The sequence below is a fragment of the Oenanthe melanoleuca genome, chromosome 9, assembly GCF_029582105.1.
Source record: "Oenanthe melanoleuca isolate GR-GAL-2019-014 chromosome 9, OMel1.0, whole genome shotgun sequence".
NCBI lineage: Eukaryota > Metazoa > Chordata > Aves > Passeriformes > Muscicapidae > Oenanthe > Oenanthe melanoleuca.
The window spans coordinates 20,809,483-20,837,345 of NC_079343.1; the positions used below are offsets into that span (position 1 = coordinate 20,809,483).

General features: G+C 45.4%; 1 protein-coding gene across 7 annotated transcripts; it reads right to left on the minus strand.

The window, feature by feature from the left end:
* Window positions 1-889: 889 nt before the first annotated feature.
* AP2M1 (adaptor related protein complex 2 subunit mu 1) lies at window positions 890-27,463 on the minus strand. Of its 7 annotated transcripts, none has more exons than XM_056499256.1 (12): window positions 27,349-27,430; window positions 18,137-18,288; window positions 16,978-17,090; window positions 11,404-11,669; window positions 9,939-10,021; window positions 6,073-6,208; window positions 5,835-5,976; window positions 3,402-3,521; window positions 2,749-2,884; window positions 1,901-1,998; window positions 1,646-1,757; window positions 890-1,339 (listed from the first exon to the last, which is right to left on the minus strand). In XM_056499256.1, the coding sequence occupies exons 3-12, from the start codon at window positions 17,049-17,051 to the stop codon at window positions 1,205-1,207; spliced, it is 1,302 nt and encodes a 433-aa protein (XP_056355231.1). In that variant the 5' UTR covers window positions 17,052-17,090; window positions 18,137-18,288; window positions 27,349-27,430; the 3' UTR covers window positions 890-1,204. The 7 variants fall into 7 exon arrangements, with proteins under 7 accessions (XP_056355231.1, XP_056355232.1, XP_056355237.1 ...); XM_056499257.1 differs by lacking the exon at window positions 18,137-18,288 and adding an exon at window positions 26,393-26,461 and having other exon boundaries at window positions 27,349-27,425; XM_056499262.1 differs by lacking the exon at window positions 27,349-27,430 and adding an exon at window positions 20,374-20,472.
* Between the last annotated feature and the right edge of the window lie 400 nt (window positions 27,464-27,863).

Sequence of the window (27,863 nt, forward strand, 5' to 3'; positions counted from 1 at the left end):
GCTGTAGCCCCAAGGAAAGCCCAGAGCATCCTCTTTCCTCCAGAGAGCTGCAGCACTGGCACAGCTGGAAATAAAAGCATCCCTTGTCCTTTTCACCTACCAGCCCCCAAGCAGCCCAGGCCTGGGGAAGCAGCACAAGCAAGCCCCAAGACACTGTGGCACAAGCCCATGGCAGAGCCCAGGCTCTTGCAGCACCAGTCCCAAACAGCAGCGCAGGCAGCCTTCTCCATTCTACATACTTTATTAGATTCAGAGCTGGACAAATCACAAAGTGTACAAAATGGAGACCACACTACCAGAAGCAGGATTGTGGGTTGCAGCAGCATTCCTATGGCCCAGAAGCATTTGGTAGAAGTTTGGAGAGGGCAGGCTGGGTCAGGGGGCTCTTACTGCCAACTGGATTTGAGATTCCCCAAGGACAGACCCTGTTCACATCCTGACAGAGCTCAGCTGACCCACACTCCCTGGGAGAGTGGGGGAGCATGTCTCCAATTTGTTTAGAAAGGACAGACTGGCTCAAGCCAGCAGTGGGTATGGGTAAATGCTCCAAAGACTTGAAATGCTGTGCCACCCACATACACACCAGCAAGAGCCTAAACCCTCATCCTTTTTGGTCACAAACCTTCCCATGGCAGGACTCTATACTGACAACTTTGCAAGAAATAAGGTTGTGGTGAGATCTGGTGAGCCCACCATCTCCTGTGGTGGTGGCCCAACAAACTCACCACCCCAGACATCTTAGACTGGCCAGCAACACCTACCACAACAGCAATAGCTAGTACAGAAGCCAGGGTAACTTCAACTCAGATTTGTCCAGTCTATGTTTAGGTCTATTCTACGAGTACATATGCACAAGAACTTCAAAAATACTAGGATATGATGCAAGTAGTGAGACACCAACAGAAGAGGAGTTTAATGGTGGACGTTCCCTAGAAAGATCACAAGAGGATGGGAGTTAGACTAGCCCTTGCCCACCCTGGGACGGGGAGCAGGGGGCTGACTGCAACCCTGCACATGACGGGGTTCTGAACTTCATCTGCAGCGTGGGTGGTAACTGAACACAGGCAGGCAAGTCCACTCCCGGGGTGAGCCACAGGGTCTTTCAATCTGCGTCGAGGGGCCAGGCAGACATCTCAATGTAGCTGAAGACCGAGGAGAGGCAGAGCATGGCTTGGAGAAGAGGGAGCCTGCCAGCCTGCTGGGGCTAGCATCTGGTCTCGTAGATCCCACTCCTGCCGATGTACCTCACCCATTTTATCACATCATGGTCACTGTAGTTCAGCTTTGGCTCAAAGACTTTCAGGTAACGCACCTTCAGCCCAGAGGGTGCAAATGGGACCTATTGAGAGACAGAAAGGCAACAGAGAGCATAGGAATGGGGGTAAGATGCTCTCCATACACAAATGCCAGAGGACCCCTGGGTAATGCATCTAGAAACTGACATCAAGAGCCACTGTTCCCTTCCCTACTCCCTGCATGCATGGAGCCAGACTCCTGTGACTCTAAGGGCAATTTTCTTCCGTTAGCTTTGCCATCTGGCTGACCTCACCTGTCTGCTTGTCACAGGGGATACTCAAACCTGCAAGAGGGACTGACAACGCTTCTCCAAGGTTGGGTTCATCCTGAAAGGCACACAGGTACTTACCTCAAAGTTCATGGAGATGGGAGGCCGAGCCCACTTCTTCTTGTCATTGGTGGGCAGCAGTTCAATCTCTGCACTGATCTGGGATTCCTTCATTCCAGCCATACGTTTTATCCTATTGGAGAAAGCTCAGAAGTGAGAAAGTGCCCAAGTTTATGCTCCTCTTCAGTATGTAATCTCAGGGCAGACAGGAACACTAAACAGTTCCTCCCTCCCCAAGGTCAGCCCCTGCAGGCCAGCCCCAACACGCTCACTTACTTCCAGACTATGGCATTCTCACTGGCCTTGTACTTCGCCTTCCCTTTCATGCAGATGACTTGCACTCCACTGGTATTGAGGGGTGTTGGGATCCGGACCTGCAAGGCAGTGTCTGGTAAGCGGGGGCAAGGAGACTGCAGCCTGGGCACTCTGGGCAGTCTCAGACGGTCTGTCCTGGACCCCTTGGGCCTTCTCTCTCCCTGCTCATGGCCCAGAGATCATCAGCTATCACAAGGCATCCTAGGCTAGCTCTCCAGTTTCTTGCTTTGAAGTACACATTCACAGTTCCATAATACACAAAAGTCAGTAAAGGAACAGGGCAGAGATCTCCATGATGCAGGAATCCTGGCTAATGTTGGGGAGATGAGCTCAGGAAAGATACCAGGCATTGCAGCAGGCTCTGGATAGTCCAGCCTTGCAGCAGTAAGCCTTCTCAGATGGGGACTATGCTGCAAAGAGCCACCCCTAGCCTGTCTTACACAGCTCACAGCCTGCTGCCTGTCTGACATACCATCAGATCATGCTGACAGAAGAATATGAAATTTTCACAGTGGCTGAGAAATTAAGCGAACAGTTGCTGCAGGGATGGAGTGAGGCCCCTGGCCAAGGTAGCTGTACAAATGAAAACAGCTTCCACCTCCCTACTCTACAGCAGCTCCTTCCCATAGCAGAGCAGCACCACACATTTAAGAGATACTCAGTTCACGTTTTTAGCCCTGTTCAAGCGTAAATACTCATCTGTGAGGACTCCACTGCAGTGGACATAAACTAGAGGCATGATTTCCAGGCACAAGATACCACGTTGGTTTTTTTTGTTTGTTTTGTTTTGGTTTTTTTTCCCCTCTTACCTCTATCTTCTGGGCCAGCAAGGAAGGTTTGAAATTTGATTTGATCACCACCTTCACTTCCAGCTTGGTCCGGCCCACCTCCCGCACCAGTGGGATCACACGGAAGGGAAGGATAATGTCCTTTGTGGTTCGGTATCTGCAGGGATGGAAACTGCAGTGAACTCTGAGGAGCAGTTAACTCCCTTACACCTCAAACTGTATTACCCTCCTAAAGAGATAGCCTCTGAATATAGCAAAGAACTTGGAAACATCAGCCAGAAAGGGAAACATCCCAGAAGGAAATAGCAGTTAAGATCTGTGCTGCTGTAGGGCAGCAATGGCCTCTTGCATCTCAAGGTTTATATCTGGTTCCTGCCAACAGTCTTGTTCAAGGACACCAGTGTTAAACACTAAAAACAACAGATACAGGAAGCTCAAAAGCAAGAAAATCCACATCCAACACTGGTTGTGGCAAAGAAAACTAAACACAGTTGGGCTTCCACATTTGTAACAGATGGATTTGTGGAATACCCTACAGATACCACTGTGAAAAAGTGGTGGTAAGTGTGTACTTCTTAAGTGCTCAAGGGCTGCAAGTCTGCCTGGGAGCAACAACACTACTGTAGCAGCAAGCAGATGCCAACACCAGCCTGTTCATCCCACACCCACAGTACCTCATGAGCTCAAATTCTCCATCTGGTGGAATGAAGCTGATGCTCCTCTCAGAATCAAACTTGCTGAGCCTCACACACTGGTGGAAAGTGCAGTCATCAATGGCAATTGACTGTTTGCCGCTAAAATCACAAAACACAGTTAGAGAAGCACAAGCTGCAGCTCTGGTATCTTGGTGCAGTCAAAATCTATCCAGGCAGAAACTACTCTACAGAGCATGTTGCCATCGCAGGTGTCCAGGAAATGGGGAGGCAGGGAGAGATTTAGGGGACAGCAGCCTCTTGGCTCAGACTTTACTTGTTTCACCACCACAAGAATCGTATTTCAGGAAGCTTGTTTGAAAGAATTTTTTCCCCCCTTCTCCCCAAAGAGGAGAGAGCTTAGAAGAGCACCTTTCTGTCACAGCCAGCAACACAATACTTGGGTCTGCCTGCCAGCAGCACTCAGTACTGCAAAGGCAACTCTGCCAGCCCAAGTCTTCTCACAGCACAGTTCAAAGGAGAAAAAACACTTTCCTGTCCACAAAGCTATCCCACTGCCACACAGCCAGGAAATGCCAGGTTCAGAGTCTTCCTGTTCAGAAATCTCTTCACAACTGTTCATTTCCACACTGCCAGCAGGTGGTTTGAATCTGAACCAAATTGCCAAAACCATGATATTTTGACATACAAGTCTGTATCTCTCCTAAAAACCTAAAGAGCTACCACCTGTCCATGTAGGTGCACCAGCCTAACCTGCCAGCACTGAATTTGTGCCAGGTACTAATTCCTGAGAATACAGGTTCTAGGCCAGCCAAAACTCCTCAGCTACTGAGAGGGACCAGGAGGCAAGAGCAACAGAAGAGGCAGCAGTGTAGAAAAGGTGCAGCAGTGTATCACTAAGGTATCTAGGCTGCCTCAACTGCTGTAAGCAACAGGAAAGCCATGCTAATATGCTAAGACAGTGTGAGAACTACCGTAGGTTTAGCTGTCCTAGGAACCACCATTACATACACAAAGGGAAGCAGACTGACCCCAGGCTGACTGGCTGTCTAGTTACACAACCACCAGTGATGTCGTTTGTGCTTCAAAAGCAGGAGTTAGTCTTTGCTTATCTGTTGCCCAGATGACAACCAACATTAGCCAACTAATTTCTATTTCTTTGGAAAACAATTGGGAAAGCCCTCTGCCTAGGACTGCTCCAGGTCTCAGGCAGCATTACTCAGGGTTGGCCTTACCACAAGCTGGATTCCAAAAAGCTACTGACAGCAGCTGTCCCTTTTGGTCACCTCCTAACTAAATGCTTCTGGAGAATAACATCTCCAAGCTGGAGATGCCAACTGGATAATCACAGCTAGCAAGAACGACCTACCAAGAATCCCTGTTCATCTTACTTCTATAACTCAAAAATAGCATATTAACTGGCAAAGGCATTTGGCACAGGAGCTTTGGGACAGTGTACTGGCTCTTCAAGGCCTGTGCAGTTGATATTTTCACTAGAGTAAATCCTCACTGGGCCATCAGCCATCTCAGGCTCATCCATTTTACATCCATTTTACTCAATTCAGTTACAGGAAAGATGGCTTAAAGGTGACAGTGAAGCAATAGCTCTTGGCTTGGTTCTGAGAGAAAAGGCAAATAGCAGCTCAGCTCCATTTACAGGAACCATCATGGAAAGTGTCTGAGATCCAGGTTACATGCACAAGTCACACAAAGCAAGAGACAGGGGGAGAGCAGAGTGCACACAAAGCTGAAGCAGATTATCTACCTTCCCAATTCACTGGGGGTCAAAAAAAAAAAAAAAAAAAAAACAAACAACAAAAAAACAACCAAGAGAAATACAGATGAGTTGCAAATGGTTAGTGAGACGAAAGTGGCAGTCCCATTGCTTTTATCTCTTTGCCCCAAGCAGGAAAGCTGGAGAAGGCATTAAGAGCTGTTTTCAGCTTCAATGGTACTGACTGAAGTGCAGCTGGGAGGGAGGGTAGCTAGGCTCTCGGAAAGGATGTGCCTCCTACTCCCACAGCCACTGTAATCAGCAGGAGGAGCTTCCCCAGTCTTCATTCTACTTTGTGAGAACAGTCCAGGTAAAGTAGGCAAAGGGATTCTTTCACTATTTCTTGGGAGCATTGCTACTGCTTTTATGATTTAAGAGTCTCTGCACTGAACAAAACTATTGGAGCTACAGGTTCTAGGAAAATCCAACTTGGGGCAGTGTTTCCAGGTCCAAGAACTCTACACTTAAAACTATGTTTGAATCTCAATACTTAAAGAGCTGTAGAGCAGCCCTCTGTAGGCTGGTAGCTTGTATGACAGCTGATCTACCCAAAGTTAGTAGTACATCTGAATGGAAGAAAAAAACTCAGCTTTATGTCTGTCAGATCAGAAAAGCTATTAAGGGCTGCCCTTTCATAAGAGTCCCTGGTGGCAAGTGGTCACCAGGTCCAAAGCTCTTACCTTTTCCCCGTTTCATCCGCAGTCCCTTTGCCCTGTTTTTCAATGACAATCTTGTCATTCATGCCAAACTTGCACTCTGGCATTCCACTCAGATAACTCTTCATCACCACTCTGCCTGAGACATGGGCACTCAAAACCTGACCTGGTTAGAGGAGATCACAGTTCAGAACACTTACAAGACTCACTATTCACAAATCCTGAGCAGGAGAAGGATGCCAGCTCAACCCCCTCTACTTACCCTGTGGGGACATTAAGAGATTCACACTCTCCAGCACATCAAGAAAGAGTTCATTGCGACGGTATTTGATTCCTTCACGTCTCCATCCAATCTGTCCAGTCACCTGGCTGGTGATCTGGGACTGCTCTTCCTTGGTCTGAAGAGAAGAAATAACCTCTTAGATATAAATAAATTCCTCTAAATAAATTCAAGGACTAAGAAACCTTGCTCTGAATCTAAGAGCAAACACTTGCCATTTATTACACATAAATGTTTTTGTCACTTATATATGGGTGTTGTCACACATTACGTGATTTGGTCATTCCCTCCTCAGAACATCAAATTTTATACCTAACCAAGAACTGGCCATAGCAACAGCAGGGAACATTGCTCTGCTTTGTTAGCAACTCCATTAGGCTATCTCAGTGCAGGGGGGCATGGGCTCCACCAATAGCATTCAAATCATGTCTCTGACTGTCACATCAATCCATTTTAAGAAGAGAAGCTTAACATGGATTGATGTAGCAGTTCACACCCTTATCCAACATGAAACTCCAGGGCCAGAAGAGAGCTAACCCCCAAGGCCTGTTTCTTAATAACTACAGTCATAGCAACACTAACCCAAAATGCATCTAACAGTACCCAGGCTCTAAGCCTCCAAAAAGCACCAAGGGTTAAGAGGCACAGAGAGCTTTCCTACCTGATGCTAGAGATGGGGTCCAGTCACATGGAGAAAGTCAAGAAGCAGATGTATAGTAGCAAGTGCAGTGTAGACAGAGTTAACAGGCAAGCAGGTCAATAGCAAGAGAAGGGAAGAAGGGAGAAAGAGGCAGATTAGGCTTAAGGCTACCTGAGGACAGGAAAAAAGCAGGTCAGCTCTTTGTTAATTAGGTAGCTAATTAGCACAAACAAGATGAGGGGTTTTGACCTTTAGCTCCCTGCAGGAAACCCAATACTCCAAGCAGTGAAATGAATTTTCAGCCTTGGCCCATTATTGACAATCCAAATGCAAGGTGCAGCAGAGAGAGACACAGGCAAAATACCATTCCAAAAATATTTCTATGCAGAGCAGACTCAGGTTGGTGTTCCTAATGCAAATCCTCAATGTCCACCATGTCACAGATGCCCAGACTATGGGAAATACCAGGCACTTTGGGTCCTGTATAAAGTGGTATCCTTGTTAATTCTTCTCTTCCACCACAACAACTGCAAAGACACAAGTGGGCTCTCCCACAGCAGCCTTGCAGTAGGCCCACAGGGTGGCAGCACATGATCTCAGCTTCACACATGCTCCTGCCACAAACATGGTCAGTTCCTCAGCAAGCACAGCCACTGTCATATCATCTAAGAGACAGTTTAATATTCGCCTGAGAACTGCCCAGGTAAGTGCTCAATACAGTACACAAAGTACCTCTCTTGTCTGTCCCACAAAAAAAGCACTGCCTTGTTCAATGCTTTGTTCAGGCTTTAGAGGAACACGTAGATTTAATACCCAGTGCTCTGTCTTCCAAAGGGATGTTGATCATGTAATGACATTCTCATCTCCTGCAACAACACCAGTACCCTGACCCTACACTTACTCTGTAAAGTGACTGGATGGATCTGGAAGCAGCTGCTGAAGCTGAGACCACCCAGCATCATGAGTATTCTCGAAGGGAGGCACTGAAGACACCTGGGTCTGGAATTTGTCAGGTGCAGGTGCTTCCCAGAGTTGGGCAAATAAGTCAGCTAAAATGGCCCAAAATGGCCCACCTTGTGCTGAGTTGCCAGCATGTTGACTAGGTTAAAGATAGCCAGCTACCAGCACGTTTCCTGGGATCTTCCAGCTGGTGGTGGCCCTCTGCCCAGTTTATAAAGTAACACCAGCATTTTAGCACTAAAAAATACCTATGGTTGCATACCAACACCTTTTAAAATCTGTGTGGCACATCACTTCATTCCCAGAGCACAAAACTACTTCCTTGGCAAGCACTGCAGCAGTTTCAGCAGTTTTATTTCAAAGAGAATAAAGCAGATCTTGCAATTTCAAGATCACCTGCCCTGAAAAGACCACTGTAGACACACAGGGAGGGCATTCAGAGCACAGTACACCTCCAATCTTTCACTGAGAACAAAGTCAAAAAGTAGAGTTTGGGAAGTCTGCCATAGATTTTGCTCCTTAAATTTATCAAGACACAAGCCCAAGGAAAGCATCATCAGGAAGAACTAAGAGAAGATAGGGAACACAGCTGATAGACCATTCAGACCCAGATTTTGGTCCTGGGTACCTCTGTGAACTGGCTCTAAGTCAATGAGGAGCTGAAAGCTAAAAGTACATGGCAGCACTGTTTCAACTGGTGTCCTTGCCATCCTCTGCCTGCAATGGATTGCTTCTGGTTTTTGAACTGGGCTGCACAAAGTTCCAATACTGAGCGGAAGAACTGCTTACTTGTGTAAAGCTGAAAGCAAAACTCCTCTTTGTCAGGAAAGATCTAAACGTGCTGCTGAATTAAGTATGGTACTGTGACAGTGGTTTGCAACAAACTGCACAAGAGTTTGTTAAAACCAACAAAAGAAAAAAAAAAGAGAAAGGGAAGGAAGTGAGGGTGGTGGTTAGTTCTGAGTTTTTCTAGGAACAGGAGCTGATTCAGCTATCTTTAGTGCTGACTGCCCAAACTGTCAAGAGTACAGAAGGCCAGAGATTTACACTAGGACTCGTGATGGGGACTGAGACCGGATGCACTCACATCTGGCCATGCTGCAAAACAGTTTGCTGTTCTAGTGGGAAGTATGTTGCTCAGGGGAAGCTTCTCTCTCACCTCCTCTTGAAATGCAGTTAGTCTTGCTACTAAATTAAAAGTTTAAAAAGGAATTCTCAGGAAATCAGTGCTGATAAAGCGAGTTGAAACAGAGTCTCTAGAGACTGACCTCTGCTAATGCAAACAAGAATAGTCTCCATGCAGGCTCTTGTTTAGCCCTTTGCTTCTGTTTGTACCTGAGGCTGAAGCTTTACTCTGCCACAGACTGCCTCACTACAGACTCCCAGCTTTTTTTTCCTGGTTCACTGCTATGCAGGGGAGAGGACTAACTTTTAGGCTGAGTCCTGACTTGCACAGATCTATCAGGTGGACAAGGAGGACAATATTCCTTGGGGTTATGAGAAATGGATTATGAGTTTCCTTCGAATTCAGAGGTTAAGCATGATCTTATGAGACAGGAAGCCTAATTCTGAGGGCTGTACCTGGAGTAAGATTAGAACTAAACACGTTCCCCCAAACCAGTCCAACTAATCATCTTTTTCCCAACACATCCTTTATCTTCTAATGCCACGTAAACTTTGTTGCAAGGGTTAATACTATGCTAAAAGCACAGCAGAAATTCTCATCTCTAACATAAGAAAACTCAGGCTGTACTGACACTAACCTGCAAGGATGTTACAGGCAGAGACAGAGCAACGTGAGTTTCCTGACTTAACAGCAAGATTTGCAAGGCTGAAGAATACTGCATTATAAGGCAGGCATGAAAACCTGACAGCTCTGGTGGATAACAGACCTGCTCAGCGAGATTCACATGCAAAAGAGCTACTTCTGGTTCAGCAGGTAGATTTGTTTATCCTCTCAGAAGCTGACACAGAGCAGAGCCTGAAGCCAGCAATCATATATATTTACATGCAAGGAACCGACATTATCCTAGCTCTGGGCTCTTCCTCCTACATCTTATCGTGTGCCAGGGAACACAAGGTAACACAATGCAGGGACACCTAGAACAGAGTGCCACTGAGATACAACCCTGCCAGGGTGTTCTCATTCAGGCACCTTCCATACAGGTCAAATGCTTAGATGGTAATCAAGACGCTAAGCAAAAATTAACTAGCAGAGCAGTGCTGTATCCCAAATTCCTCTTATTACCTGACTCTTGATGCCTTGCTGAGTGATGAAAGTCTTCAGGGCCCCTGTTTCAGAGTTCTGAGGATAGCCAAAGTCCAGGATTTCTACAGAAGGGTAAAAGGTTAGTTCAGAGCTACAAGGTATAAACACATCAACTAGGCTAACCGTTCCTATAGGGAGAGGGGCAATAAGTGCATAGATTCTGCTTACACATTGAACTTCTGGATAAATTGCTGCAGCATTCCTTACCAAGAGAAAAAAATAATTCTTGCTACACTGAGTTCCCAAAGCAATACTTTGGAGATGAGGGGTGATGGAAAACTGTGCAAGTGATGAATTTGCCAGTTTTTAAATACAACCGCACCTCAGGACTAAATATCAACTAACCTAGCCATCTGCAGAGGGCACACTGAGGAGTTTTTCCAAAAACATCCAAGGGACTATAGAGAGTTTATATAACACCACAGCAATTTTATCTTTGTAGCTTTTTTTTTGTTTGTTTTTATGAAGTTGTAATAAAAACCAAAACAACAGCTGAGTAGTGGCACTGCAGGATGAGTGTAGGAGGGAAACAGATGTTAACTACACACAGTGTACAGTACACACCTACTCCCCTCAAAGAGGAAGAGAACAATCCACAAGAGATTTAGAGGGGATAGATGACCACTAACATGATACTGAGCAATATCACACTGGGAGGTTTGATCTCACTGTGCCTGCAAGGAGACAGCAGTGACTGACCAAAGCAAAGAACAGGCAGTCTCTTGGTCTGCCCTGAGGGAACGGGAAAACATCAATCACTGTGACCTTTGGCTAAGAATCCTAGGACACACACGTGTGGTGCCTTGTCTAGAAAACAAATTGAAACGTAACTAACACAAAGTGCTCATGATATGTGAAACAGGGGCAGCTCAAGGGCAACCTCCATAAGCAGGCTGATACCACAAAGAGCTGAAGGGACACTGTTATTAATCTGTGGTGAAATCTGGAGCTGTATCAGTGGGGGAGGTAGGGTTAGGACATAGCACATTGGGTTTTATTGATTTCCTTCTGTTCAGAATTGAGCCCAAAAGGCAACTTACTACAGGCAATCAACTTAAGCCTGGGGTGACTACTTCCTAGTGCTAGAGCCACCTGGGCACCAGCTGGCCTTAGAGGTGCTACTGACAGTCCTCTTGATATACCTTGGAGTAAGGAAAGCCTGATATCTACGCAAGATCCCCTCAAGCTGAGCTCCAGTACCAGCTGTCTCAGTCATACAAGTGCACAGCTCCCAACATTTCAGGAAAGGGAATCAGCACAAGGCTATGGACTTGAGGTACCATTCACATTTGCAGTACAGGTGGCTTTAGAAACCCAAACAAGTAATTTTGAACTCTGCACACATTTTAAAAATATTTCAAGGATTATTACTGCATCACACTAATCTAAGGAATTCAGAATGACCAAGTGCAATAGGCCACAGTATATAAGGGAAGCATCTCACCATCCAGCAGCTCGTAGATCAGGACGAAGTTGTTCTTTATGTTCTCCTCACTGATCTTCCCGAAGTAGGCAGTCATCACGTCACACATCTTGTAAAGAAACTCGAATACCATGGCAGCATTGACATTCTGCTTGGTGACAGCAGCCAGCCAGATGTTGGAGCGCTTGACATGGAAGAAGCTTGTGCGGGCGATGTTGGTGACAGGCGAGCGCACCTGCTGCCGTGCGTGGATGACATTGACGCGGAAGGCGTCCACGGCATTGCGCCTACGAGAGCAGCACCAGAGACAAGTCAGCATGGCGAATGTGGAACCAGTGGCTGCACAGTTCTGCTTATGTCATTACACTCAGACACATCAAGCTCACCTAGAGAGGGTGCCTAGGGATTTCTCTAAGAGGGACAAGTGAAGGCTCTGAGCAGAGTTAGACACTAAATCCTGCACAAGTTCAATGAGAGAGAGTGCTAATGGTCTCTAAGGAGATTTGAACTACAGTGTAACTGTAGTCAGAAGGAGAAGCAAACCTCCATCTGGAGTAAGATAGCAAAGAAACTTTCCCTTCAATTAATTTTGACAGCACTCCCAATTGATTGTCGTAGCTGGAAACAAATACATTAGCAATGTATGGCTCAGAGTCCAGTTTTGACCAAACACCTAACTATTGTCTATTCTGCATGCCCAGGCCTTCACACTCTTGCCCCAGAGCAAGCTGTAGTCTCCCAAGATACGTGTCAATGGCAGTTGCTCCCAGACATAGAACCAATTACACAACAGGAATATTTGCCCAGGCCACCCAAGAGATGTCAGTGCCCAGGTACACTCCAGAAGGGAGCTTTAATTCTCAAATCCAGCTCACCTCCATACCCCACACACCTTGGAGGGCAGACACAAAGCAGCAGGAGGATTAGGATCACTGTTGGCTTTCCAGTTACCTCAAGACTGCTCTGCTTCAGAGCAGGTGTCTTGCATCCAGACTCAGAGTCTCCACAGTGAATCGTGTACTGCATGGTCCAGGATCATTTAGAGTCAAGGGTTCTGCCCAGTGCTGAAAAAGGGCCGTGCAAGCTGCCCATAGGTGCTGCCCTCTTTGATTCAAACTGTCTATACACTAGCAACAGGGGAAAAACCCCTCCTTGTTACACAAGGATTCCAAGTGACATTCTGGATGCCAGCTCTTGCACATACTCCTTATCCATAACTACAAGTCAGAATAAACTTCCCAAATTAAGTCCACCACTCCTGAGAATACAGGAAGGAAGCCAAGTGCTTTATATGACAAGACCAAAACTTAAAGCAACAGTCTACACACAAAGCCAAGACTCATTTAGTCGTGCTTTACTACTCATACTCTCAGACACTCTGTAGAACAGGGGGTCTGACTGCAGCATCAAGGCCATGATACTGATTATGCAGAAACATGTTTGAGAGCAGACAGTAATATCATCCTTGCAAGCAAGGATAAGGCATACAAATGCTTGTAAGCACTGAGGGTTGTCAACAATCCAACAAACAGTTCCAAGTTAAAAAACAAAGGATATTCAAAGGAACATATGCTACCACAGCAGGTGTTTGCTCCTTGAAGGTCTGGGGACATATGTAGAAGTTTCATCAGTAAACATGCTCCCTTATAAGCAAAATTCTGGCTTTTGAATACTTCTCAGGTTTTATTGCTCCAGAAAGTTTGTGGGTTGGAGTCAAATAATTATTTCATTTCTACTTTAGTTTTTCCATAAGAAAGTAATTTAATCTACTATAAAATAACAATATCTAAAAGCCCAAATCTTTCCCTCCAGTAAGCCTTGCAATGAAAATTCAGCCTGTTCTAGAGCATTAGCCCTCCCGGCCTCAAGTTCTAACCTGCTAAAAGTAGCACCAGAACCAGTCACCAGACTGGTGCACACTAGAGGAGAAGCCTCAGGTCAGGGAGGCTTTGCTAGCACACCAGGTGCCCACTGTGCAGTGCCAGTCGTGGCCTACCACGCGTCTCTTACCTATTGCTACAGCAGCCAATGAGATGGGATGGACAGAAATGGCGCCAGCGGAGAAAGGAGGAGTGACAGCAACAAGAGAAAGGGTTAGAAACACACACACAAGGCACAATGAATCCAAAGAGATAAGAAGAGACCAAACAGCACCCCCTCCCCCTGCTCCTTGGCACAAAAGGTCAAGGTAGTATTGGGTGGACTGTAACAAGCTACAGAAACAATGAAGCCCTCGCAAGGTACAGCACTGACATGCCACGGTAAGGCAGTCAGCATGGACAGGTTTGTGTTTGGCTGAACTTTAAGGCTAACTGGGCATTTAGTCCAGGTGAGCTGCACCTGTATCACAACAGTGATACCCAGTCTACTCTGCTAATACAGGTAGCAGGCCTTGGTTCGGAAAAACCTCAAAGCCTCAATCAGAGGCATCACCTGGGGACCGAAGAGTATCGGGTATCTTCTTCCCAGTTTGCCTCAGGATAGGGCTACAAGTCTGGGTGGGAATTTCTATGACAGTACTTCTCATTTGAAGGTGTTTGGGTTGATGCTTTCTGGTTTGGTCCAGCCAACAGGAAATACAGCAAGTTTGATAGAGCTGGAGCACATTTGGAGAGATAGGGCACGTCCTGCACATTGCTCTATCCAGCTTGCACTTTTTCCTTAAGGATCAAGAGCCACAAAGCTGACGTGACATATTAGAAGCTCAGAAAACAAACACCTATTACATTTAAGGTGCATGCAGTTTTTCATGTAAGCTGCTCAGTTTCAAATAGCTTAAGTTCATTTACACACCCGCATTCTTAAATGCAGGTAGGTTCCCCAACGACTAAGTCACTGAAGAACAAGGCACTTGAAAATTACAGCAGAACCCTCCACGGTAGCCTGAATTATATGCATGGTGTTTAGCCTTCTTTTTTTTTTTTTAATAAGGCTGCTTATACATGCAGCTAGCTGCTGTATGGACAGATGCGCTACATGCACCAAAGCCATTCTAAGTTGCAAGCAAAGACAGTTCAAGTTTTGTGGTATTCCTGCCTTTAAAAATGTAAAAAGAAGGATATCCTTGTTGTTCATCACTTTGGTCATTACATCTGAACTAGCATGTGCTTTTTAAGGCCCTTAAACTGTGCAAGGGGAGGTGTTCTTATAACCACAGATGACCTTTAATATCTCCCAACTCAGAAACTGAGGCTTCAGAATGCCAAAGGCGATGGCCAAGACTAAGGAATCTTATGGGTCAATCACTCATGAAGACAGGGAGCAGTTATGCTCATTTCCTATTCAACTACCTCCCAACAAGTAGAGTGGGTACAGCACTTCAGAACTATTGCTTAGGAACTAAGAACTATATAGTATGCTAGAAGTCTATCACTCAGCCTTTTGGTTAGAGATAGAACTCCTAGTGTTGAGTACAAGCTACACCATCATGGCTGTTCCTTTCCTTACCTCCCACTGATGGTTAGAACATTAAAAATTTTAAGTAGACCTGCCAATAATGCTAATGCTCAGACAAGGAAATGGAAAGACTCTCAGTTTCTTGATTACACCACAAGATGAGACATAGCCACTTCATAACTTCTTCTGTAATGCTACACATTTTAAAAAAATCCAAACCAGTAGTGAAGGCCTGTTGAGATGAAATCCAGCATCTTGGGGAGTAAGTTCAGTTAACAGCCAACACCAGCTCCACCAAAGTCACAATACTGACACTTTTACAAGAACTGAATGGATGATTTCACTGAAAAGATCACCAACTCCTCAAGTCCTAGAGAAAACACGGGAATATTCTGGCACTCTGCCAAATGAAAAAGTTAAGATAGGATCAGGCAGGAAATCCCATTTTCTAGCTTTGTCTGGCCAGCCACCAGGAAGTACTTTATCACGTACTGAACATAAGGCACTCACTCTGTAAGAGAAACGGGCCAAGATCAAAAAGCAATAGAAGATCATATTAAAAATACCTACTCTGCTCCCCAGTTTGCATCTCCACAGCCATAACACCATTTAAATCAAAAGGCCTTCTTGAATAAACAACAGTTTGAGACCAATCTTGTACACATTTCAAGTTTGCAAACTACAAAAAAAATACTTTTGTCAGAAACTCCAGTGAAAGTGTCCCTAGCTCCCACCTGAAATATTCTCCAAAGTTTCCTATAATCCAGACTGGCTTGGCTCAGTCATTGTGATACCAGCTTTACAAAGTCAGTCCTGTCACGTGAATTGCTCTGAAGAGCTTCAGCTAACACGTACTGAAGACTGATGAGAGTTTGTATAGTAGAAAAGAGGCAAAACATCATTCAGCCACTGGCTTTCTGCTTGAGAAATACAATGCTTCCTCAGCTCAGCTGCATGTGGAAGTCCTGGAATAACTCAGTCAACCTTAGAACATCTACTTTGCCTCAGCTGACCTAAAACAAGCCAAGAGACTTAAAAGCTCATTAGGTGAAGCCTCATTACAGACACTGTGTTGACTACTCCCTCGATGAAACAGTAAAAGCCTTGACTAGCTATTAGTTCTACCTCAACTTTTAACCTCCACTAGACAATCCACAACCAGAAGGGACATACTCTTCAGATGAGAGCAGTCTGAAAGCAGACTGGCTTGACAGTTTTTTATAATTTATGGCAACAAGTTATTTTGCAGCACATCCTACCACTAGACATGGTGGAAACCTGGTACAAACTACTTTTTTCCTAAACTGGCCTGAAGGCTCTCTCTCACTGAACTTTGAAATTAGCACTTACCACAACAGCTCTGCCTCCATTAGCTCTGTCTTAACTCTGCAACTTAATTACTAACTTCCACCTAATGCCTGATGCTAATGAAAACCCACTAGAAAGAGTACTGTTATGCACAAAAACCTTAAGCTGAAAGTTTTCAGTCCAAGCAGTACCATCACTTACTTCCCTACAGCACTATCCACTGCCTACAAGACACCATATTTTTAGTAAGATACCTTCTGGAAACTAGCAGCCTAAGGGTTGCACAGATCCAGTCTAAGTGAGCATCATAACACTTGGGGGAAGTGCAAAAAGACACCTACAGTCTAAAAGTTTTCAAGGCTTCCCACAACTTTAGTTACCCAATGAATGTAAGCTTTTCACACAAGGCTGCCATACAAAGCTGGGGGACAGAAAGCCAGCTGTAGAAGTGCAGCCATGGTTGCTATGAGACTGCTTGCAGATAAAACTTTCCAAGACCACAGTCTCCTGCATGCCTGTACTTGATCTTACACGTCAGTGCCTGAAACTAATTCAGAGCCCTGGCTATAGTGTGTGTGGCAGACAGTTCTCGCATTACTGGTCCTGTAAAGTTTTAGTGATTACAGCGAGGTAGGCTCCCAGCGGCAGTCCAGGCTGCTGAAGCACTTGGAATAATGGCCAAAAGAAAGTCCCAGCTTTGGCTGCAGGCCATCCTTCACTGTAGGTGACCAGGGCTTAAACTTCTTTTTTCTAAGCTAAGCCTAGAGCAGCAAGTTGAGTTGCAGTCTTACATGCATGCACAGCTAATGCAGAACAAAGCAGCTCTGGGTTGTTTACTGCACCAAAATGAGACAAAAATGCAAAAAACGTGGATGCAACAGAAGCACTTACCCGATGTCATCCCGGTAGACACGAGAGATTAAAACCTCTCCTTTGTGATTATAAATGAACAAGCCTCCGATCATGATGGAACTTTAGTCTTCACTTCCCATGTTGCTTAATACCTGAAGCAAGAAAGAGCATATATAAGTAGGCTGAAACAATTTGTAGCCAGGATGAAAGCTTAAAATTGGCACTGAAACAGAAGCTGTCTTACTTCTCATTCCAAAAATCAGCATGGACAGATTAAGATTCAAGGACAAGTATCCAAAACATACGTCTTAAATGTGAAAAAAAAAACACAGGCCTGGAACTACAAACAAATCAAGAATCCCTTACTTCTACTATAAAGTTTCTATCTCCTTAAACACAGAGATACAAATTAGGCACAATACCTAAGTCTTTTTACATGCAGTTCACACAAATGTGACATGTCACCAAGCCTATCACCACATGACAGGGGGCTCCTAGCAGTAAGTACATCTCTGTTTATTACTACTTTTACACAGTTTTTACACATCAGTGTAAGAGCCTTTGCTAATCCCTAGCAGCCAGAACAAGTCACACTTCAGAATTCAAACTGAGAGACATTTGACCAAAAGGTACCACTGGGGTGGTCACAATCATGACCCACTGGAACTGGTAGATAGTCCCTCAGAAGTTACCCTCCTAAACTGTTAATTTTCTCTTTCTTCAAAGGAAGATTGCTTTGGAGAGAGCTACAAAGCTCTCTCCAAAGACATTAGAAATTATTGATACAGAAGACTTTTTAAAATATACAGCTACTGCAGCAGATCCCATTCCTGGAGTCTTATGCACTCCTATTCACTTAGATCAAAGTCATAACACCCACAAACAGCAACTGCTTGGTTGGGTTAGTCCCAAGAAGAGAAGTGCCATTGTGACAGGGCAGACCTTGGGGAACTGCTTAGCCTAGGCACTGCAGAGTATTAGATAACAACCATCTACACACTGCTCCTTGGGTGGGTGAGCCTACACCCTCTAGTCTGGGCTGGGTGAAAAGGATAGGGAGAGGCCAACCTAGAGACAGATGCTGACAGCAAACTGATATGTGTCTGCTCAGGAACGCTGCAATGACAAAGTTAAAGTGACCCAGCCTTGCATCACCTCAAAGGTCAGGGAAAAAAGAGAATACAAAACCAATACATACATCAGAGGGGCTGAAGGACTTCTGGATTATCCAGAATAATGTATCCTCTAGAAGTCACAAGCCTTCACACCAACATTTTTAGCAACATCTAGTGAGTCCTCAAAGAGTAACACCACTCATACTTCAGGTCTTCAGCTTCCAGATGGCTGCTTCTGCTTATTAAAAGGGGAACAAAAGAGCCCAAAAGTCAGTTAAATCAATATAGAGACAAGCAGTCTCTAAAGATCTACTGATCCAAAGATCAGTAGTGACCTTTCTGGCTCTTATTCCCCCATTCTGCTGGTCAAGTATCTCTGGCTATTAATGGGCTCCCTTCTTCTACTTGTCAGTGCCTTCTTGTGAAAATATGAAAACATATTTTCATGTCTGAGACTCCAATTAGCAGAGAATAGTTTTTCAAATATGTTCTTCTTTAATTCCCAACTGTGACAGTTTATAACTTTGGGATACAGTACTTAATTTACTTCTAAGTCTCTGTAACCAGACCTATTAAGACATAGGCAGCTTCATGATTCCCATGTAGTTAGAGTAGGAAAAGCCTTTTGTGGCTGCTCACTGTTTCCTGACCAAAGCTACGAACTGTAGCGGCAGAGACCTCAGCATCCCCACAGCAAAAAGCAATCCCACTGGTCAACCAAACAAACCAAACACACTTAAGGAAGTGGCTGTACCACAGACTCACAACTACTTACACAAAGCACAAACAGCCCTAACAGGCATGAAAAGGCCACGGAGTGTTAATGTGCAGGGCTGAAACCTAAAACATGGAGAATTGGACACATCTGACTAGCAAGACAGGCAGATGCTGAAACACTTGCAAGGTCATTCACACAGGCCAAACAATGAAAAAAATGAGAAACATTAGGACAGTGAAAGCAACTTGTTGCCCACTCTAAGAAAATTCTTTCCTATTTACTGGAGTTTTTTTCACTCCAGATAAGAAACAAGTATTGTTTGCAGACTTCTACAGTGCTGGCTTCCATATTCAGATATGGACTATTGCAACCAAAGGTGAAGAGTTCCTGCATTCTCTTTAAGACTTGCATTGTATAGAGCAGCTTCCTGGAAGCTTATGCAACTGCTCAAAGCTGGATCACAAGAATCCTACAAACCCTTTCCAGAAGAATCCTAGAAAGCACATCCTAGTCTTAAAAAAAAAATAATCTCCCTCTTGAGTTTTAATGCTGCTTAAGTTATTTGTTTCACTATTTTTAGTATAAAGGAAATGTCTGCTTTGATGAGCAACAGGATCAGACACGCAGCATATGCAAGAAAAAGCCTTTTGCCAGCATGACAAGCCAATCACTTTTTGAAAAAGCCTTGATTTGAATATTTACTGCATTACTATAAAACATGTAGAAGACTGCAGATCAAGCTTTGCCTTGGAAATTAAAAGCCTTTTCTTAGGAATATCTACAAACTCTAAATGTTGACTGAAATAATGATGCTATGCCTTCTCATATGTTAGAGCTTTGCTGAGTTAGAGACAAAAAAAATCAGCATTTTTAATTGCATCACAGCACCAGACAGCAGAGTCAACTGCTTCCTCATCTTACCTGTTAGTAAAAGCATGTTTGATGGAGAGTAGATAGATCATGACTCAAAGGCTTTTAGTCTTCAAAAAATCCTTCATCAATGCAATGAAATGGTAGGCTTCCTCCTTACACAAAACATCCCAGGAGATGAGTTCAAACTTCAAACTGCCCATGCAAAGCTAGCTCCTGGTTCCAACTTCATTGGCATTGGTTTATCACTTCATTTAAGAGCTGCATTGGTTCGTATTGCAGAGCTACAGGTGAAGCCAGAATTGCCTTTGCTACTTCATCTGCACATCTCCTATATGCACCATTGTACAATGTGTATCAGATTTTCGTAGTCCCATCTGCACCTCTTTGGTCGACTTTGACCTACTTTGCCCTTAATACTCTGAATACCCTCATACCCACACACATCCCGCTGCCATGACTACTGACCAGGAGTGTTCTTATTGCAAATTCTTGAATGGTACAAAACAGAAGTGTGCAGAGATCTGCCACCAACCAGCTGATGTGTTTTTGCTGTACTACACTGGCAAAACAACTTGATAATGAACTTGCTCAAAGTCAGAAAGGGGCTGGCTCTGTGCTACATGAGGCCCTGGTTAACACCTGAGCTTGTACTTCTCCCTAGTACTATTGATTTGGCCACAGGATCAGGACCATTCTGACTGTTTTATAAGGGCAGCCAACCATACATACCTGAGACATGCATGAGTGTTATTTCACATGTAGCAGCAGAATGCCTCCATATGAGTTGTGATTCTTCTCAAGTCTGAAAGAACCCACAATTCTAGAGCTCTAAAAATTAAACCTGAATTCACATTTAAGTACAATTTACCTAATGATTTGTGTCAGACAATTAGTAGTGTTTCCAGGTACCAGCAAAGTCACGTGGGCTAAAAACAGTGACTATAAGGAAAGAGTATTAGATGACCTACCCAACTGTACCAGCTATCAATCAATTCTTTGCAGTAGCTAAAGGACACATGCAGTATATCTGGCTACACTCTTATCTAATGGCATCAGAGAACAAGGAGGTCTTAGCTACACAAGGCATTTAACACAATTATAAGCAGATGTCTCTTGTCTGCTCAACTTCTGCAGTTCTGCATCTTGAAGAGCTCCAGGCATCACAAGCACAGACAGCAAAATGGCATCAACACAACTTAGAGCAAGCTCAGTTTGGTGCAGGGCTACTCTATGACAGCCTTCACCAAGCTTGCCCATGATGGGAATTGAGGGTACAGGGACAACATTCCAGTCTTTTGTTCAAGCCTTGCATTACATCCCTCCAAGACACACTCCTCCACACAGAATTACTTCCATCTAAGGGAAGTATGTCTTCCAGCTAAGGGAAGCATGTCCACACAGATGGAAACTCAAGAGGTAGAGTAAGTAGCCCAGAGATCTATGAACAGACAGGAAAGCTATACAAAGGGCAGAATGCAAAAGAAAGTTGCTTAAAGCTCAGCAAGAAGAATGGCTCTTCAAGACGACAATGGCTCTCCTTGAAGTGGCTGCAGTGAAAATAAGCCTGCTTTGTTTTGATCCTCCTTTGTGTTTCAAGTTTCACAGATACTCCTTTCAACTATTTCAAGGTTACATTCTAACAAGAATGAGGATTTTAGTGGTACAGTTCAGACCTAGCATAATCTTCCACTTCTTTTAAAATAATTAATAGTTTTCTTTACAGATCAGCTGTGGAAGTGAAAGATCTTAGTACTTGCAGTGGTTAAGAACTACAGGGAAGAGGGTTGAAATTAATTTGAGACTGACATTCAGTGACTCATGGCTGCTGGAATCAGACCTCAGAATAAAAACTCCAGCACAGGAGATGGGTTCATCTGCTCCCTGTGCATTAGCAACGTGACTCAGAAAGCATTGCTCAACCAGCTTTCAATGACTCATTCTGCTCCTCTCCAGTCAGCCTTTCCTAGGGAGCTTGCTCTACACTGCTTCTGAGTTTTCTCAGCCTAACAACTAACTGTCAGACACAGCTTAAGAGCAAAGCCTACCACTTCTTCAACTGTTTACCACCAAGTGCCTGGAAACGAAGATGATTCTAGCTGAAACCTTTGGGTTAATGATCCATCAACTGCATTTTCAGAGTTTTGCAGCTCCACTCCTTCTGTTTCACTAGCTTGAACATATGGCAACCTGTTCAACACTGGTAGCTACAGCCCTGTTTGCTACTTACAGTATGGACGGATTTATTCTAGTTAAGGTACAGGGATGATCCACAGTACGTTGAATTCACACCAGTTAGTGAGTAATCACCTTAATTTAGGAACAACAGCCCTCTCCCAACACACTCTGCATTCTTCAAGCAGCTACTGGGATAGATGGAACATCTGAATGCAGCTCCTACAAATACCTAAGGCTTTAGGCTTCCTACCCTCCTGCCAAGTGCTTGCATATCCATATACTTCCATTTCAACCCAGAAACGAAGAACATCACAGACAGGCCACACACTTATATACATGCTTATAAACCCACCAGGAGGCAAGATGACATGAAAATGACTTTTCAGAATGCCTTTTTACTCAAGTGAAGAGGAGAGCATTAAAATATACCTTTAGAGCAATTGTGGCAAAGTTACAGCGTTAAGACAGCCAGCTTAAAAAAAAAAAAAAAAAAGAAAAGAGTACATGTATAAAAACAAAGGTTAGGATAAAGATTTTAATGCATTTTAGTAGTTACATAACAGAAAAGCAGCAGGATTAGCTGGGCCTACAATGACTGACACAATAACATGCACGTTCCTAAGAATCACACATACTTGCTTCAAATCATGTCTCAGTGCTCCCACTGTGTAGGGGATGTGCAATAAGCATCCCCCTCTCAAACCACCAGGACATGCTGGATGAAGCCCCAGAAGTCAGTCTGCAGCAGGTGAGCTGCAGAGCATAACCAAGGGAGTCCAGAGAAAGATAAAGACACAATAAAGCACAGTATCTGAAAAACTGCTTTTGTCCATTGATTCTATCATAGATGGAAAATGCTCTGTTTATTAGGTCTGATCTAAAACCAGGTGGTTCTCCAAAAGTCAGACTTTATCCTTTCAGTGTGCCACCCACTTGGAATGCATGAGTGAAGTCAGGAGCACAAGTTCAGGCAGCAGGATCCTGTTGCTGGACTGTCAGTTTCACATACTGTAGGATGCAACAAATGGCTGGACTGGAAGCTACCTAGTGAGATGAGGCACTAAACCTGGATTAATCAAGTGGAGATAGAGCAGCCCCCTCCTGCAGCATGTGAGAGCCCAGCTTTCCTCTTCTATTTCCTCTTCATCAATTCTGACTTACAATAGCTGTAGAAAAATGAACAACAAGCAGCATGGAACTGTCATAGACTAAACAAGGCACACATAAGGAATCAACTAACCGGCACAGTTTGCTCCCTCTGCAGCTGTTTATCTGCAGCAACTCTTTCAGCACCAATGCTGTAGTTTCTGTTCAGTGCAGCCTTCCATTGAGAAGCCACAGCATCACACCAGCAATAAGACACAACTGCAACATCAGTCGTGTGTTCATTAGGGTATGAAAGACTAATCTGAACTGTAACTTAAATCCCAGATACACAGATATTCAAGTAAGTTATTTTCTTCAATACCTTTGTTCCATAACTTGAGGTCTTTCACACGACACCACACAGACCATTAACCCTTCCCTGCACCAGCAGAGACAGTGGTAGCTTCAACCTACACCACAAACTTTAGAATACAGTTCTCTGCCTTTAGTAACTGCATTTGAAAAAGTAAAAACAAACAAACAAGCTGATCTGCTCAAATCTGTTGCTTAGGAAAAACAGTGAATTTTTAGTCAGTTTTCTTCAGTGGTAAAAGTAACATGGCTACAGTAACTCCAGTTTCACAAGCAAGGCAAGAAGCACTTGTTCTAGCTCCAAAAGAACTAGGAACTATCTGAAGGAAATGTGTCACTAGCAATGTTATGTACCTACAGCCTAATGGTACCAGAGTCACCATAAATTTTGGGTGTGTATTGGCATTTCTGCCACAGGAAAGCACAAATACACTTCTCTGTATTCTTCCATGCCAGCTTCTCTAAGTCCAGTGTAGGCAGAAGCTGAGGAACTCTTGAATCAGGTCTATTTGCTCTCATGGCATCTGCTCAGCAAGTCCTCTGTGTCCTCTCTTCAGAGGTGCAGTGGTGACACAGCAGCTCAACAATAACTGCTCAGGAGAAATGTGCAGCAGGCTGCTCATAACAACATAACTAGTTTCACATTATCCCTCAACTGTGCCAGGATTTGATGAGCGCCAGTAGCATCACCAGTGAGCATCTGTCCATTCATTTTAGGAGGCAACTTTGGGATCAGCTGTATTTTCCCAAGACAACTGTGTGGGTGATGTTCTTACCATAGAGATACCTGCCCAGAAAAGTCTGGAGTACAGGTGGGGAAAATAAGCCTTCAAGCAGCCATTGACCGAGGCTGAACGAGCAGATGTCAGGACTGCTGCTCACCTGCAGAGCCCTTTTGGCCACAGTCCCACTGTGAGAAATGCCATGAGCTTCATCAAGTTTCCTGTAACATCCAGTACAGGGTACAAATAAACACAAGTTGATCAGCAGTGAGCCCAAGACTCAGCTACACGGACTTTGTCACTCCCATTAAGGGGCTGGAAGTCTCCTACAGCACAGACATCACTTAGTATGACTGCAAATAGGAATGCTGATTTCTGTAATCTATAGAGTACATCCAGGAAACAATCACAAGTCAGTTAATAAGCTGGTCTAAAGCAACCAACCCCTTTAGCAGTCTATTAAAAGATAGTTTGGGTTCTGACTTAACAGTAAGTAAGACTTCTGTGCATTAATGAGCTTATCTAACTAAGCAGTTCAAGGTACATTAGCTGCTGAGTTCTCATCCAGGAAGAAATCAGGAGAGATATTGAAGGCAAATCACCAACTGCAGCCATTTTTGCATTCCAGAAATCAGTATGATCTTGGACAAGTGACAGTAGTAGAAGCAAGAGGGGGATTAGTCAGGCTGCTCTGGCAAGCTGAAGTTGTTGGGAAAACCCATCCTTTCAGCTAGCACTAGCCATTATCAACGCAAAAGACTTAAGGCTCAAAACAATGCCATCACCCCACCAGGTAATCTGAGCACCTAAGCTTTGTTTAGAGAGCTGCATTAGCCACTTTGCAGGAAGCCATGGGCTGCACTTGGTTTTAAACAAGAGTAGCTGCAATCACTTCATCCTGGGGAAGACAGGTTCATAATTTACTTAAGGGGCATACCCTGAGCTAAAGAGCTCCTGAGATAAACCCATCAGTTTCAGAGAAACTGTTCCTATTTTAAACGCAATCCCATAAATCCCCGTAACCAGTGGGCAGGAAGAGAAGCACGTTCCCTTACCAGGCTGTCCTCCTACAGCCCACCTCTGCGTGCCATACTGCACGCAGCCAGTCTGAAGAGTAACGAGAGATAAATACTGACACAGAGAAACAAGCTCCCTTACTCCAGTAAAACATCACAGGTACAGCATTTAACACACCTCTCCACCATATTTTGAGCCCAACTCAATGTAAACAGCCCCAATGCCTTTTTCTATTTCCACCCATTCTACCAAAGCATTTCTAAAGTCATTTGAACTACTTGCTTTTTACTCTTGAGCTACAAACCTGAATAGTGATTTGCTTCCTATGCCTCTTCTAACAGAAGAGGTTGGAGGCACGGAGTGGAGTTTGAGTAAGAGCTCGCATTCTGCAGACCATTAATGGTCTAGGTGCCCTGATGTGCCAGCTTTTCTCTCACTACTCTTACTGGAGAGCAGATAACTGCATTTCACATTCTGTGCCTCTGCCTGCAAGCTTTTTTTTTTTTTTAGCTGAGCTGCTGACCTCCTGCCAAGATCAAAATAATACAAGACTTGACAGTAACTTTTGACTCAGTAGGTCACTCACTAAAGGAGAGAAGCAGACACTGCCTCACAAGCCAATTATATTTTGGCACCACAGGCCATCCTCCAGTTGGTCCCAGGAACAGCTTTTAAATACTCTAATGGTCTTCAGGAAAACAAGCTTAGAAAACCACTGCAAGACATTGTGCTGAAAAAGACAGTCTTGGTTTTGCCTTTTTTTGATGCAGCGATGAGGCAAGAAAAGTTTAAGTAGGGTTTCAGGAAGTTTCTTTATAAAGCCTGTTTTGTTTAGTGATTGTTCCTGTTCCACCAAAAAAAAAAAAAAAAAAAAAGCGATAGTATCAAACAAGAATGCATGACCAGTCTCAAGATGTAACCCTTCACAGCCTCAAGATTCAATTCTCCAAAAGCCAGGACTGTGCTCAATTGGAGGAGACTGGGAGGAGGAAACAGCCAGCCATGATACCCTTCAAAGACATCCCAATGCTCTCCCTGGAACATGGCCACTCTGCAGCCCAAAGAACACCAGGTATCTTTGTCACTAGATGTCAGTAATATGGCATTGTCACAGAAGTGATGCCTGCCTTCTGACAGGAAAAATATGGAAGTAGACAGTTTGGCAGCATCTCTTCAGATTTGAGATTGTCCCTCCAAGCAAAACTCACAGGGACACACAGAGATTTTATTATAGGAAAAAAACAGTAGCTACAGCTCTGACAGCATTCAAGTAAATGTTGCCCAACCAAACATGATATGAACCCATATACAGTTATAAGCCTGCAATACTGAGACTTCCAAGCCACTTCCAAGCCGCAGAAGCCATCCAGACTCACCTATCTGGGCAAGTTCCAGGCTCAGATTTTGGCAGCCTGAGGCTAAAACTTGATAGCAGTTTTGTCATACTAAAGCAAGCAGAAAACAGATCATGGACTCACACAGCTTATGGAGAGAACACTAGATCAAAAGCAAGTCACTTCCCAGTGGGGAAAGAAGTCAACTGCACTGGGTGATAAACACAGGCTGTGCTTCCTCCAGTTTTACTGAATCCAAAAACCTAGTCCTGAGAGGAATGGATGTGGAAATGCATCCAGAAGAGCCGCTGGACAGGAGCCTGCTTTAAGCCTTAGAATAAGCAGTTCGGCATCAGCAGCGCTGCGTTCTGCCTCAGCAGGTTTTCCAGGGAGGAAGCTGAGTGCAAGCCATGACCCAGCTAATTCACGTTTGGATCAGGCGTACAGGGAAATGGTTTTCGGTGAAGTTCCAGCCCGATCCGACTGGAAAAAACCTTTGCTCAGGCTGACCTGACGCATCAGCGCCGGCCTTCCTGTGCCATACACATCCCGACGCTATCCCCACCCTCCCCCGGTGCAGCACCAGAAGGCTGCCACACAGGTATTCCAACCAGAGAGCTAATTAACAGCTGTTAATAACCCCCCCGAGCCACAGGCAGTGTACGAACGAATGATGGGGTCGTCCAGCACCCCCTCAGAGGAAGCTGAGGAAAAGCCCTCCCGGGCGGCCCCGCTTCTCTCCCTCGCTGCCGGCTCCAGGGGCACTCTCACGTCCCTCCCAAGGACAGCCGGCGGGACATCTCGCCCTGCAGCCGCCTCCCCGCCCCGGGCCTGCAGACCCCAACCCCCAACCAGCGCCCAGAGAGCCGCCACCCGCAGCAGCTCGGCCACCGCCTGGGCGCGGCCGCAGAGCGAGCCTCACAGCAGGAAGCCGCCCGGAGGAGGGACGGGTGCCGCACAGCCCGGCGGGGAGCAGAGCGCGACCCGGGGCGCCTCACCTGCCACCTCCACCTCCACCACCGCCGCCGCCGCCGCTCGCCGCCCCGCGCCCAAGATGGCGGCGCCGCCCCCCCTCACCCCGCGCCCCCCCGCGCACTGCAGAGAGGCCGCGCGCGCGCCCCGCCCACGCCCTGCCACTGCGCATGCGCGTCCGCGCGGCGGGGGCGTGATTACATTTCCATGCATGGCATACTGGGAGTTGTAGTCTATGGCGGGCGAGGATGGCACGGCAGCTGCGCTCAGCGAGCGGCTGGGTCGGGGGTGCGCTCGGGCAGGAGGCCACGCTCGCCCTGCAGAGTCCTGAGGTTTCCGCGGCCTTCCGCCGGCCTCGCGCCTAGGCACCCCCGCTCCCCGCCCGGACTGGTCCCTGGTTCTCCCCGCAGTGTTGCCGCTGGAAACGGGGACCCAGGGAACCCTGAGAGCCCCCCGCCCAAGCCCTGCTCCGGAGACTCAGCCCGTAGCCGCCCTCGGCATCCCGGAAAAAACATCTGGTACACTGGCACAGGGTGCTCTC